At 45.9% G+C, this 15639-nt stretch overlaps 1 protein-coding gene across 1 annotated transcript; it reads left to right on the top strand.

Moving 5' to 3' along the window:
* Positions 1-13441: 13441 nt before the first annotated feature.
* Cox5b (cytochrome c oxidase subunit 5B) lies at positions 13442-15198 on the top strand. Its single transcript, XM_026414094.2, has 4 exons — positions 13442-13591; positions 14132-14205; positions 14354-14453; positions 15003-15198. The coding sequence occupies exons 1-4, from the start codon at positions 13489-13491 to the stop codon at positions 15113-15115; spliced, it is 390 nt and encodes a 129-aa protein (XP_026269879.2). The 5' UTR covers positions 13442-13488; the 3' UTR covers positions 15116-15198.
* The last annotated feature ends 441 nt before the right edge of the window (positions 15199-15639 follow it).

The following is a 15639-nucleotide window of genomic DNA, read 5'->3' as shown; positions in this document are numbered from 1 at the left end:
GAGGATCACAGTTTGAGGTCACTGACCTGGGCAACTTAACAAGACCCTGTCTCATTAAAAAGAGAGAGAGAGAGAGAGAGAGAGAGAGAGAGAGAGAGAGAGAGAGAGAGAAACAGGAGGATACAAGTCATTGGTAGAGTGCCCTTGGGTCCAGTACCAAAATAATAATTAAGTTTAAAATTTTGAAACAAAGAAAATACAACTCCCTGAGTCAACCAAATCATAAGCCATTTTTTTTTTTTCAAGCGAGTTTGAAAAAGGTCCATCTCAACAAGCCAGGCCTTGGCACAGGGGAGGAGGCCTATCCCTCTTGGGCACAGGGAGGGGACCAGGCCTGGCCATCTTGGTGTGGGCCTCCCTGGCACCCAGCACAGAGCCAGCGGGAAACACACAAGGGGACCCACACTGGTCCTGACTGGGCTCTGGACTGGTCGCGTGCCGGCCACCGGCCACCGGCCACGGGCCACCGGCGCCTGGTTCCTCAGCTTGGGTTTCCTCACCTGTCAAGTGGCGCTGCTGATCCTACCCCCTGAGCTGAGATGGAGGCCACGTGCGAAGCGCGTGGGCAGGAGGCCAGGGAGGCCGCCAGCGAGCGCGGGCAGACAGCAGGAACAGGCTGCCGAGGCCTGGGCGGCCGGGCCGTGGGGGGCAACGTTGCACCTGGCCTGGCAACAGGCGCCGCGTTCCCGCATGCGCAGCTGCGAAGCCTGCTCACAGCTCGAGCGCAACCGCGTGCACAGCCACGTGCGCAGATGCGTGCGCAGACCGATAGGCTTCTTGCCCCTGCAGGCCACGCACTGACGCGCTGACGTCATCCCAGCTAGCAATCTGTGCTGCCCTTAAGCTTGTTAAGTCACTCAGCCTGGAGACCCTGATGTGCATTTTGCTGGTGAGGACACTAGGGGTGGCCTCAAGACTTGAATTTGGAACAGACCATAGGCCACTAGACCTTCCAGATCTTTCCAAAGTTGAGACACCACAATGTGCAGTGTACTCGGCTCCTCACACCTTCCAGGGCTCACAGGTGCCACAGTTTGCTTTCCTGGGAGTGTATCTGCGTGTGCATGAGTGTGTATGTGAGTCTCAGGGTATGTGGGCCCTTAGAGTCCCGCTCTGCAAATACTGGTTGAGCCCTGGCACTGCATCTGGCATCGAGCTAGGCCATCTACACACACACACACACACACACACACACACACACATTTTTTTTCCCCTTAGTCTCAACCACTCCTGTTATCAGTGAAAATTCCCACCCTGTATCTGGGAAACTGATTTTTTGGGGTGGAGGGTGGGGAAGCTGATTTTTAAGTAAGCATCGTGGATGACTGATGAGTGATCCTCCAGGACCTTAGGGCTGAGTTGAGCAGAGCTTTGCCACACTGTAGCTAGAAATCTGGCAAGGTTTGTGCCCAGAGGGAGCCCCGCTTCGGAAGCCAGGATAGGATGCGCCAGAAGGCTGCGGCCCTGGTGTGTTTGCGTGTCTTCCCAATTACTACTTGACCTTTTGCTACTTTTGATGGATTCCTTCAGGAGCTTGGACCCATTAATTCATCTGACTTCCAGTTGTCACAAGGAATTTTGAAGAGGTTGACAGCAGTCGCTCTGAACTCATTCCTGCTCTTTGCAGAACCCCTGCCATTTTAAATGTTTAGGTGGATCCATTTAATGAGCACCATTTGACAGTTTAATATAAAGAGACAGCAAACCCCAGGCAAAATTGAGAATAATAACCTATACAAGAATAATCCTTTTTCATTGTACAAATTGCTTCCAGAAACGTCACCTCATTTGATCCTCATGGCAGGCTGGAGGGTGCTATTACTAGGAATATTTTTCAGATGAAGAAACTAAGGCTTGAGACCACCTGCCCTGCCTGGAGCCATACAATGGGTTATGAGAGCTGGGACTCAAGCCCAGGGGTCTTGTTGATGTTGGCCAGTGTTTCCCCGAGTCTCTCAGGGTTTTGGCCTCACTTTTTTTTTTTTTTTCAGTAGTGGGGATTGAATCCAGGGATGCTTAACCATGGAGCCACATTTACAGATCTTTTCATTTTTTATTTAGAGACAGAGCCTCATCAAGTTGTTGAGGGCCTCACTAAGTTGCTGAGGCTGGCTTTGAACTTGAGATCCTCTTGCCTCGGCCTCCCAAGCCACTGGGATTAGAGGTATGCACCAATACGCCTGGCTTGCCCTCACTTTAAGACCCCATCTCAAAGAAAAAAATCACTGCAGGCAAGGTGGCCTTCTCCTTCCAAATCCTCCTATGTGAGTGACTGCTTATTCTTCCAAAAATTGGCCTGGTGGAGTGATACTTTCAGTTATTATACTCACTTACAATCTTCCTCTTCATGTGAGTACCATTTATTGGTCACTTAGTATGTGCTTACATGTACCATATACATTGTAATTTAACCTTTATGACACTTCTACCCATAAGAGGCCGTTGTTTTCAACAGGTTCCTGGGCTAGGCTCCAGCAGAGCAGACTAAATCAGAATGGCATACTCATGCTGGGTGCCAGTAATCAAACTGAACTCTGAACTCTGAAACCAGTCGTTCAGACATCAACACTAGGAGCTTCATAGCAACTAACTATAAAGGGGCCACTTTACCTGGGCTGGCGATGCTAAGGATGTCCCCTTGGTTTTAAACGAATAAGGAAAGTAATTGAAACAACCAATCTACTTCTTGTTCGGTTTCTGCTTTCCTCAGCCCTTTTCTGTCTATAAAACCAAACTTCTCTGCTTAGCTTATTGGAACACTCATTCTTTTTATGGACTGAGATGTTGCCCTCATTCTGGAATCACAAATAAGAGCCAATTAAGATCTTTGAACTAGATTTGTTGTAATTTTGTCTTTTAACACTAAAAAAGGGAAATTGGAGATTCACGGGGGGTTAAGTAAGTTATACAGCCGCTAGGTCCAGGGCCATTTGAAGTTGTGTGTCTTTTATTCTGGAGGCCAGGCCTTGTCCTCCATATTCTACTGACTGATTTCAAAACAGTCATTAGAGAAAGATAGAAAATAGAAACTGCAAAAAGAGAATGAAGAGCCGATTTTGTTCAGGAAGTCTAATGTGATTGTTGTGAATGGACAGCAAGTCTGGCACTGAACGTTAATGAGGTCTCAGGGAAAAAAAAAAAAAGAAGAAGAAAAGGAGTGGGAACACAGAGGGGTTTTGGGAGAAAGAAACAGAAATTTTTCCCTTAATTGCATTCCCAAAGTTAATTCCTCATGTAGGATATTATGTCAAGTCTTGGCATTGGAGTTGGGATTTGCAAGTTATCTGTGTAAGTGGGAAAAGCATCAAAGAAAAAGGGAACAGAGTGTGCAAAAACATAAATGCAGATGGAGTGCTTAAGGACAGGGATGTCACTTACCAACAGGGAAGCTCGGGACTCCCAGAGGACCTCTCAGGGAGTGGCAGAACCCGGTTTAGGCTCAGGGTCAAGGAACAGAGGCCACTCCTAGTTGAGAAAGGTTTGAGACAAGGACCCCCAAAGGAGCCAGTTGCAAGAATTCACAGGGGAGTGCATGGCACTCTGGGGACGATTGCTGAGAAAGAAGCCATACACTGACAAGAGAGACAGGAGGGAACCCTGGGTCAGTGCAGGATTTTCTCCTCCCAAATCTACATAGGCAGAGGAAAATTTGAGCTCTGTCTCCTGATGTCATTTTGAGAGAACCTTCTAGAAGCTTCCTTCTGAACATCCTGCCCTGTCTGAGCTGGATTGCTGTTTGAGGTGAGTGCTCAGTTCAGATGAGCTGTCCCCACAGCCCACAGGTTCCTTAGTTTATTCCTTGAATGTAGACCTGTGGGGCATGCTTACTGCAGTTTCTTCTCCAGGCCTCACCAAACCAGCGTGGTTGTCTTTGGGGCAGTCGCCTGGAATTTAGTGAATACTTACTGTGTGCTGAGCTGTATGCCAGGTGTATGCATGTGTCCCAGGAGGCTCTGCCTGGGTGAGCTCATCCCTTAACAGGAGGGAAAAGTAGACACAGCCCTAGCAGCACCAGAGACAGCTGAGCCATCTCTCACCCTCTGCCTCGCTACATCTGGCCCCATTTGTCTCCTTCTGTCTTCTGTCCTTCTGCAGTAAGACCCTGACCATGTTCAGAAGCAAGAGTTGAAAAATGAACCTCTTTCCTTCATAAATTAACCAGTCTTAGGTGTTATGTGACAGTAACAGAAAATAGACTGAGATGGTTTGATTTTTAAAAATTGGGATGTAGGGGCTGGGGTTGTGGCTCAGCAGTAGAGCACTCACCTTGCACATGTAAGGCGCTGGGTTCTATCCTGGGCCTATAAAGATAGATGTATAAAACAAAGGTATTGTGTCAACTATAACTAAAAAATAAATATATAAAAAATAAAAAAATTTAAAAATTGAGATGTAATTTAAATACCATAAATTTCATCCTCTTCATTATTTTATTTTTTTGGTACTGGGGATTCAACTCAGGGACACTCAGGGACCACTGAGCCACATCCTCCACCCTATTTTGTATTTTATTTAGAGACAGGTTCTTACTGAGTTGCTTAGTGCCTCACGCTTGCCAAGGCTGGCTTTGAACTTGTGATCCTCCTGTCTCCAATGGGATTACAGTCATGGGGGCCACTGCCCCCATGTCCCTCCCCATTTTTTGGTCCTGGGGATTGAACCCAGGAGCACTTTACCCACTGAGATACATCCCCCACCCTTTTTGTTTTTTATTTTGAGACTGGTCTTGCTAAGTTGTTGAGGCTGGTCTCAAATTTATGACCCCCCTACCTCAGCCTCCCAAGTTGCTGGGATTACAGGTGTGTGCCACCACACCTGAAGAAAATTCACGGTTTTAAAGGATACAGTTCAGTGATTTTCAGAAGTGCACAAGGTTTTTCCATCATTAGCAGTATCTAATTTCAGAACATTCTCAAAAGAGAAACCAAGCTACCCATCAGCAAATACTGCCCATTTCTCCTTTCTCACAGGAAACCACCGATCTACTTTCTGTCTCTATGAATTCACCTATTTCAAAGTTTGTTTGTTTGTTTGTTTGTTTTTTTGGTACTGGGGAGTGAATCTATGGCCTTGGGCATTCTAGGCAAGCACTATCCCACTTTGTTACATCCCTGGTCTTTTTAATATTACCTAGTGACAAGGCCTTTGCACCCTGACTGCTCTCAAACTTGAGATTCTCCTGCCTCAGCCTCCTGAGTCACTACTGCTGTGGCTTACTCTGGATATTTCGTTTAAATGGAACCACAAAGCTGGGTACAGTGACACAGACCTGTAATCTTAGCGACTCAGGAGGCTGAGCAGGTGAATGGCAATTTCAAGGCGGCCCTCAGCAACTTAGCAAGACCCTGTCTCAAAATAAAAAAAAGATAAAGAGGGCTGGGGATGTGGCTCAGTGGTTAAGCACCTCTGGGTTCAATTCTGGTACCAAAAAAATAAAAAATAAATGTGGTCTTTCATGTCTGGCTTCTTCCATTTGGCATATGTATTCAAGGATCACCCACGTTGTAGCACATACCTGGACTTCATTTCTTTTTACCAGCTGAGTAATATTCCATTTGATGAATATTTTACATTCTATCTATCAGTTTACCCATGGGTGTGCATTTGGGTTGTTCCACTCTTTGGTTATTATGGCTAATGCTGTTGTGTGTATTTGTGTACAAGTTTTTCTGTGGACTCATGTTTTCAGTTCTTTTGGATATGTTCCTAGCAGCTGAATGAAATAATGGCAGCCGGAAACCAAACCCGCAGAGGAAGGAGGCTCAAGAAGAAAGGCAGAGAGGCTGAGGTAGAATAAGCTTAGTTCTGAGGAGGATGAGGAGGTGGGTCAAAGCAAGAAGGTGAGGAAGAGAAGCAGTTGTAGACAGGGTCTGGAGTTTGGCAGCTAGGAACCCAAGAGTGACCTTAGCATCAGAATTTCAAGGCACCAAAGGATCAGAAAGCAGCTGGGTGAGGTCACGACTCTCCTAAGCATCTGGAAGTACACGGGAGGAGATGGATGACTGAGAGACGCGTGTGGCCAGGAGAGACCTGGGTCTCAGTGCTGTGGTTAGGAGGTGGTCTGTCCCCTAAGGGTTTGTGGGTTGGCAGCCTGGTCCTCAGTGTGGCAATATTAAGAGGTGGTGGCATTTTTACAAGGTGGAAAGAGGTTGGATCATTGGGAGCATCACCCTCAGGAGGGCTTGTTGCTGGCCTCACAGAGTGAGTTTCTTGCATGACAGTGTGTTCTTATAAAAGAGCAAGACAGGCCCACTTTCTGGCTTCCTGTCTCACTAGGACCTTCTCTGCACCTGCTTCCACGATTCTTCAGCCCTTCACCGTGAGGCCCTCACCAAAGCTGAGCAGAAGCTGGTGCCGTACCCTTGGATCTCCATAACTGTGAGCCAAATAAACCTCTTTTCTTTACAAGTTACTTGGTCTCAGGTATTTTGCTGTAGCAACAGAAATGGACAAAGACATTCATCATCCTTGAAGGCTGGGGGAAGGCGCCTGATACAGGGAGGAGGTATATAGCTGGCAGGTAAAGGGCAGTCCTGGGGAGGAGAAGCCTGGAGAGGTTTTTTAGAAGACCAAAGGGGAGAGATGAAGGAAGGGGAAGAGGAGGAATGGAGGCTGGTGGAGCCAAATGCAAGGTAGGAAGGACTGGGATTAAGCACAGCGGGGGGTGGGGTGGGGGGCTGGGGGGGAGAAGCTCCAGGCTCTCAACCTCCCATCATCCCACCACAGGGGTGAGGACCATAGCCTGTGGCGGTACCCAGCACTGCCAAGTCCTTTGGAAGCAAAAACCAAGAGAACATTTAGTGTTGGGTGCCAGTGGGGCAAGGGGCAAGGCACTGGGCACGCCAGTGACAGTATGGCTGAGCCATGGGGACCAGGTCTGTCTCAGAGACAGCATAGCACTGATTGTCCCCAGCTTGTCCCTTCACAGCCATCCTCTGCCCTTCTCCCTGCCTCTGTGCCTGGGGGCTCTCCTCCACAGCTGTGACACAGGTCCCGCGCCCTCTGCTTGTCAGCTGGGCTGGCTGGAGCTCGCAGATGGCCAGGGAGGGGTGTGGGCATTGTCCGGCATCTGCACACTTCCTGTGCTGCCTTGGCCAGCCTCACCGGAGGCCGACGCCGCCATGCCCAGGGTGGTCAGCCTCACCAAGGCCCTTCCCCTGCAGCATCTTCAGAAGGAGGGGTCTTAAGGGGGGGAAGGAGAAGAAGGGAGGGAAGAGGCAGATGCATGGAAGAGAGGGATGCTGGGTTTCCCAGATGGGACACTTAGGGGAGTCAGTGGCACTCAAGGAATAGGACATGGGGGTGGGAAGAGAAGAGTCCTGGGCCTTGGGAGGTGCCCTGGGACGCTCTCCTGTTTCACTAGGCTCCTTTTGTTTCTTCTGCTTCTTTTTTTTTTTTTTTTTTTTTAGTTGTAAATGGATGTTTTATTTTATTTATTTATGTATTTATATGTGGTGCTGAGGATCGAACCCAGGGCTTCACACATGCCAGGCAAGTGCTCTACCACTGAGCCACAACTGCAGCCCCTCTTTTTGTTTCTTAAAATAAAATTTTAAAAAAACAGTGTTTTAAATAAAAAGCCTCCTCTGAGCCCTGTGAGCCCTGCTAGCCGGGCCCCAGGCTGAGAGCAATTCCAGGCGACCCATTTTGGATTTGTGTTGTCTGCATATAAAATGCTCCATTCTTCACTCTTTTTTTTTTCTTTTCTTTTTTTTTTTTTTATTGATTGTTCAAAACATTACAGAGCTCATGATATATCATCTTTCATACATTTGACTCAATTGAGTTTTGAACTCCCATTTTTACCCCAAATACAGATTGCAGAAGAGGTTGTGAGGGGCAAGGGGGAGGAAAAAAAAAAGGGGGAGAGAATTGAACATTCTTCACTCTTGACCTGCAGCTCCGCCGGGTCACTTTGTCCTATCTTCCTCGGCCTCCAGAGGGGGCCCTGGCTGCCAAGCTGTCCTGGGTTGATGGCGGAGCCCAGCAGGCCTGGGGGCAGCACCTCCCCACTGCCCGCCATAATGAAAAACTGGCTGAGTCCACATTCTCCAGAACTCAGGAGGGCTCAGAGCCCAGAACTCACCAGGGCTCAGAGCTGCTTCTCAGGCAACAGAAATGAAGACAAAGACCCTTTTTTGACCCCAATACTTCAAGCTTTGTGGAATTTGCCCAAACCAAGGACTCCCCTGCTCCCCACCTTTTTTGCTGTTGATTCAAGGCAGAAACTGGGTTTTACTTACTCTTGAAAAGTGACCAGCATTGGCCCATGAAAAGGATTCAATATACTTTCTCTAATGTCCAAGAAGAATCAATAAGATAAACAACTCCTCTAAAGAAGAGTATCAATAGCCAATTTTGAAAATGTTTGTGATATTTCTCAAATGATGTGAGAGTACACTGGGTGAGGTGGCACATGCCTGTAATCCCAGAGGCTCAGGAAGCCAAGGCAGGAGGATCGCAAGTTCAAAGCCAGCCTCAGCAACTTAGCAAAGTCCTGAACAACTCAGCGAGACCTTATTTCTAAATAAAAAACAAAATCAGCTGGGGATATGGCTCAGTGGTTAAGTGCCCCTGGGTTCAATCCCTGGTACAAAATAATGATGATGATAATAATAATAATGATGATAATGATGATGTAAGAGGTGAAAAGGAGTGAAAAGTCTCCTTTCTACCTAGTTTCCCCTACCTCCACTCCTCCATGCATGTAGAGATAGCAGCTTGATTTAGTTTCCTGTGAGTCCTTCCAGATTTCCTTTAGGTAAATACAAGCAACTACAAATATAATAAATCTATGTATTTATTTAGGTACCAGGGCTTGATATATATATATATATATATTTTGAGACAGGGTCTTGCTAAGTTGCTTAGGGCTTTCCCAAGGCTGGCTTTTTCTTCTTCTATCTTTTTATTAATTTTTTAGTTTGTTTTAATTAGTTACACATGACAGTAGAATGCATTTATGCACTTTGATATATCACACATACATGGGATATAAGTTCTCATTTTTCTGAGAGTACATATTGTAGAATCATATTGGTCATGTAGTCACATGTATACATACAGTAATAATGTCTGTTTCATTCTACTGTCTTTCCTACCCCCACATCCCCTCCCTTCCCCTCCTCTTTCCTCCCCTTCACTTCCCTCTACCTAAAGTAACTCTATTCTTCTCTAATACCCCCCACCTTGTTGTGAATTAGCATATCAGAGAAAACATCAGCCTTTAGTTTTTGAGGATTGGCTTCCAAGGCTGGCTTTGAACTTGAGATCCTCCTGACTCAGCCTCCCCAGCCACTGGGATTATAGGCATGCATCACCATGCCTGGCTGAGTGGATGATTTTAAAAAAAAATTTTTTTAGTTGCAGATGGACACGCTATCTTTATTTTTATGTGGTGCTGAGGCTCAAACCCAGTGCCTCAAACATGCAAGGCAAGCACTCTATCACTGAGCTACAACCCCAGCCCCTAAGTGAATGATTTTTAAGGTAACATTTACTGAGCACTTACAACTGATAGGCACTTGGGTGGAACTGAAGGACATTATTTTAAGTGAAATAAGCCAGACAAGAAAACAAGAACCACATGTTCCCTCTTCTGTGCGAATGCTAAACAAAGTTGACCTGCATGTTGAATAGTGAGTACTGGAGTTTGGGAAGGGTGTGTATGTTGTGGGGGAGGGAATAAAAGGAAGTTGGATTTGATCAGCGCATGCTGGATGCATGTGTGGAAATATCACACCAAACTCCATTAATATGTACAATTATTACATGTCAATAAGAATAATAACAAAAAGAAAATGAAATTAAGGCAAAAAGAGGTTAGATAGTTTACCTGAGTGGCTGAGCCCAACAGTTCACAGCCCCGAAGAAAGGCAAATAATCAATAAATATTTGAAAGGTGTTCAGCTGCCTTAGGAGTCAGGGAATTGAGCACCCACAGCCAAACAGCATCTCATTTTTTTAATTTATCCAGTTCTTGCAAACTTGGCGGAAGGCCCCGGTAACTCTCTCCTGGGAGGTGGGAACAGATACGCACTCTACTGGAGGGAGCATGAATTGCTCCAAACTTTAGGGAAAACAATCTGGCCTTGTATTAAAATGTTTAACACACACATCCTTTGACCCAGTTCCTCAGAAACAAAAGCTCCAGAATATAAGCCTGATGCGCCTAGATGGACGTGCACTGCAGCATTGTTTGCAAGACAAAACACTAAAAATCTGAATGTTCATTGAGGGGGACAAGTTGAATACATTACAGTATATTCATAGTAGGGAATACCATGCCTCGATTATATAAAATGTTAGCTTTATGTTTTGATCTGGAGGGATGTTCACAAAAAGTTCAGTTAAATGAAAAAAGCAATTTACTAATAATAGGTTGCATTTTTATTTACACACAAATACATTTTGACATCTGTTTATATGTGTATATGTATGTGTGCACATACATATGTACATATACATACACATATATACACATGTGTGATTTTACATATATGCATATTCATATATTTGTTTTTGTGTTGGTGCTGAGAATTGAACCCAAGGTGTTGAGCTATATCCCTCACCTTTATTTTTTAATTTTGAGACAGGGTTTCACTAAGTTTTTCAGGGTCTTGTTAAATTGCTGTGGCTGGCTTGAACTTGCACTCCTCCTGCCTCAGCCTCTAGAGTCACTGGGATTACAGGCACATGCCACCATGCCCAGCTTTGACATAGTTGTATATTTTAAAGAAACCTCCTATATGTGTATTTATTTTTTTAATGTATTTTTCTTTTTTTAGTTGTAAGTGGACACAATACTTTTATTTTTATATGGTGCTGAGGATCGAATCCAGTGCCTCACACATGTCAGGTGAGCACTCTACCCTGAGCCCCAGCCCCCATAAGTGTATTTCTTAAGAGCAGGGATCCTTAATTAGGAGTGATTTTGTCCTTCAGGGGACACATGACTATGACTGAAGACATTTCTAGTTGTTACAACTGGGGAGTGCTAATGGCACAGCTGCTAAATCCTACACAGGACAGCCCCTCCCCCTCCCCTGCAAAGAGTTTCCAGCCCCCAAATATTAATTGTGCCAAGGTTGAGAAACCCTGGCATGAAGAAAGGAAAAAAAGAACAAACATCAAACTGTTTTTTCCTTACACATCTGTGTTGACTTAATGCAATGTGCATTTATTTTGACAACTAAGAATTACTATAAAGTTAAAAAAATAATAATACTCAATAAAAGTTTATTGTTTTGGCAAAGACAATGACTGAACAGGAGTGGCAGATTGTTCCCCACGCTAAACTATTTCTCAAGAAGACCTTAGGGGGAGGGGTGTGAGAGGAGGGTGGTGGGAGCTGGAGGCAGCAGAGGTCCTGCAGACTGGTCCTGATATTCCTGTTCACCCATACAATCTGAATAATCTCAAACTGAGGCCAAGGTTTTCCTGAGCTGGACAAGGGCCTGCAAAAATTTCCTATTATTATGGAAACCTACTATGAAGGCAAGAAACAAGCCTAAACTTGATTTTCATTTTATAGCCTGGTCTTCTAGTGAAGCAGCAGGGAATCCTAACACATCAGGGCTGCCTAGTTTACTAGTCTGCTGAAGGGCAGGCTCATTGGGAAGACAGAAACACTCTGGCTTAAACCACAGCTAAAGTAAACAAGTAAACATGAATGTTTGCCACAGGTCTAATCAGAGCCTTAAAATAAATAAATATGTAGTTGAACATAATACCTTTATTTATTTTTATGTGGAGCTGAGGATCAAACCCAGCACTTCCCATGTGCCAGGCCAGCGCTTTTCTACTGCTCTGCAACAACCTGGGCCCCTAATCAGAGCCTTTAATATGCTAGCATACCTATCCAAGAGGGCGGTCATTAGGTGCAGGACTTTCCTATCTTGATCAAGTACTTTATGGGAATAGCATATCTTTAGACTTGCATTCCATGGAACCCACTTTGGGAAATACTTAGTCTAATCTTAGTTTTTACTGATGAGAAATGGTTGCCCAAAGAAGGAAAAAATGACTACTGGTTGAGCTATCTGGTGGAGCTAGGTGTTTTCTACATCAATGCTTTCTTCCTTCACCAAACACCTAACCACAGGTATAGGTCAATTATAGATCTATAGATTCTTGGGGAACATTCCTTGGAGCTAAGGATTTTTTTTTTTTTTTTTTTTTTTTGCGGGGGAGGATTTAATTTGGAGAGCCTGCAGTATGAGGTAAGGAAGTTAACAGTGGAACCACGCATAGTAAAACCCACTTTCAAAAAGCATCAAGCAATTTTGGACCTCAGAATAGAAACCATTTTTTCTTTTTCTTGATACAGTGAGCACCCTGGAAAATTACATGTATTCCTGCGACGAAATGTAACCTGCATGGGAGCTGAGGATATACCTCAGTTGATAGAGTGCTTTCCTCACATGCACATAGGCTCTGCTTTCAATCCTCAGTGCCATCCCCCCCACCCCCCAAAAAAAGTAATCTGCATGGAACAGATGGGAACACCTGGGACTTCAGTACTCTCCAATTTGCCTCAGTTGGCCTCATTGGGCCAGGAGAAGCCCTATAAATTGATTTTGTATATTATTTAAGTAGTAAATAGTAAGAATTAACAGATTATTTTATATGTCATGTCTCTGCAAGGCAATGAGACTTCAACCTTAGGGCATAATTGAAGGTTTTCAATCTGGTCAGGAGACAGACAAAGCAAGCAGCCAGACTGTTTCAGAGATGTCTGGACAATAGGCTAGAGGGGACAGCCTTTGCGAAGGTTCTCAAGTGTCCATCCTGCTAAGACACTTGTGCATTACCTGTGGGCGACGGGGAACCATGGAAGATGTTATCCATTTTAAATAAATAACTGGCCACAGCACGTTCTGACTCCACTTCCTGCTCCTCCTCCTAACCCCTCCCTTGGTTACCATCCGAGTAGCCACCCCCTCTGCACGTCATCAAGGCCTTTAGTCCGGGAGGAGTCCCACATCTGCCCAGTTCCGCTTGGTACCTCCCACAGTAGCCGGGGCCAGTGCAACAAGTTCGCGATGGCTCCCGAGCGGTCAGGCGAGCCGGCATGGCGACTAACGAGCATAACAAAGAACACAGTGGGCTTCAAGGGGCCACTCCCAAATTTATATCATGGGCAGTCCAGCGAGTCTTGACAGGCGCGGACCTAAGGCCTGCTGCGGGTCCAAGTTATAGGAGGACGGTTACTAGGCCAAACAGGAATTCCAATGTGGTGGACACACACACAACGACCCCAAACCAAGTTCCCAGATTCCAAGAGGCCCACTGTTGAGACGGTGGAATCCTCCACACCTCCGAGGCCGCGGCGGAGAGGAAGGAGCACGCACGCGCAGCCCCGCATCTCCCACGTGACTGTATGGGCCGGCAGAGGAAGCGGAAGGCTGACAGAAGGGTAGTCCCGCCCCGGAAGTCCCGCCCATCTCGCATCTGTTCCCGGAAGTGCAGCTACTTGACGCGAGTGTGATGGCTTCAAGGTTACTTCGCGGAGCCGGCGCTCTGGCCGCGCAGGGCCTGAGGGCCTGCGGTCCCAATGGGGTGGCCGCCGTGCGCTCCATGTCTTCTCGAGGTACTCTTCGGGGGGCGCGCCTGGGACCCCAGTCTTATTCTCCCACGATGGTTGGTGCTGGGACAGCAAAGTGGGGCTGGCGGCGTAGCTCCTCGCGACGCCACTGACCGCTTCAGGGCCCACAGCGCCCCAAGCTCCCCTGGCATCTCCCAGTAATTTCGGGCCATCGCCGCCACTGCCCACCAAACAGACCTGCTGCATAAGAGTCCTAACTAGAGAGTGTCGGGTGACCTTGTCGTGGGGACGGGGGCTGGGCCGCCCTTCAAACCTTTGCCTCCCCTAGCCGAATGGACTGATTGATATCCTATTAGATAAATGTCGAAATATTGGCCTCTGGTTGGAGAAGAAATGCTTCCGCTATGGGGAAGGTGACACTGTGGTCCTTTGGGAACCATGGATATGGTAGCCTTTAAGAGCTTGTGAACCCACAAAAACTTATGCATAAGTTTATGTGTGGCCTTTTCCTCTGATCATTCAGTGTGTATTTATTAAAATCTTGATTATGTCAGTGAACATCATAAATCACGTATCTTCCTTTAGGTGGTATTCCTACTGATGATGAGCAAGCCACTGGGCTGGAGAGGGAGGTGTTGATGGCTGCAAAGAAGGGACTGGTGAGAAACCCTTTTTTTCCCCTTCTGTCCTCTTTTGGGCTATGGTCTTGAATGGGATCAGACTCCTCTCCTGAGATTATTTGGTTCTAGAAAGGTGACTTGCAGGAAACACTTGACATAATGGGTCTGCTTTTGTTTTTTTTGTCAGGACCCATACAATATACTTGCCCCAAAGGCAGCTTCAGGCACCAAGGAAGACCCTAACTTAGTCCCATCCATCACCAACAAGCGAATTGTGGGTTGCATTTGTAAGTACTTCATCTCTATTTTCTTGTCCATTTAAAAAAATGCATCCTACTATACAGGATGTCTGTTAGCTGCGTCAGATCTTTTTGTGTGACTGTATGTGTGTAAAGAAGACAGATTTGCAAATAAGTTGTTTTGGAGTTCTGGCTCTCTCAAGCCTCATGCATGAATATATTGTACTTACTGGAAAGGTACAGAACAGCAACTAGACTTGCTCACTGGAAGTGTGTCATGGAGTGGTATTCACCCAGACGATACTTATCATTATATGATTTCTGGGCCAGGCACTGTTTTAGGCACTAGGGATATATACCAGTATAGATCCTGCTTTGGGATTCTATGTAGGCAAAGAAATTATTAGAACTTGGTGTCAATTTACTCACAGGTAAACTTGGGGCTTCCATTTCTTGATCTAAAAGATAGGAAAAAAGCTTGAACTGATTTCTTAAGATGTCAGCCACCGTTTTATTTCTGTCTCAGATGTGGTTGATGGATGTTAGAAGTCTCTTTTTTTAGGCTAGGTGAACTTCAACTACCCTTTTCCCTTTCAGGTGAAGAGGACAACAGTGCTGTCATCTGGTTCTGGCTGCACAAAGGCGAGACTCAGCGATGCCCAAATTGTGGAACCCACTACAAGCTGGTTCCTCACCAGTTTGCCCATTGAGCCTCTGTACTCACTCACTCAGAATATGCTGTAAAGTTTCTTCTTTCCAATAAATTCTAGCCATTGCAGTGGCTTCTCCTGTAGGTGACTAGTCTTATTTCTCTTCTGTATTTTTGGATAGGCATGGGTAGCTTTTATTTTGGGAATAGCCGTTTGTTGTACTACTTTGTCATCCACTTAAAGTGTACCATCAGTGCTCAGTTAATAATACAAATAGATCGGAGCTGGGCATGTAGCTCAGAGGTAGAGTGAATGCTTAGCATGCCATAGTTCAATCCCCATATTGTGATTGGAATCACCTCATGCAGGGGAAAAGGATGGCCTTTGGAGTCAGGCTGACCACAGGCTGATGACCTCAGCTCTGTCATTGGGCTGTGTCACCATGAACAAGTTCTCAGGATGGTTATGTTTGCAAAAAGGTACCTTGTGAGGTGTTAGAAGTAATATGTGTAAAGAGCCTGACAGGTAGTACTGGTGGAGTGACCTTTTGAGAAAAACTTTGGTGAGTTTGAATTCTTGAGGGA

The sequence above is a fragment of the Urocitellus parryii genome, assembly GCF_045843805.1.
Source record: "Urocitellus parryii isolate mUroPar1 chromosome 12 unlocalized genomic scaffold, mUroPar1.hap1 SUPER_12_unloc_3, whole genome shotgun sequence".
NCBI lineage: Eukaryota > Metazoa > Chordata > Mammalia > Rodentia > Sciuridae > Urocitellus > Urocitellus parryii.
This window is presented reverse-complemented; position numbering and strand designations above follow the sequence as displayed.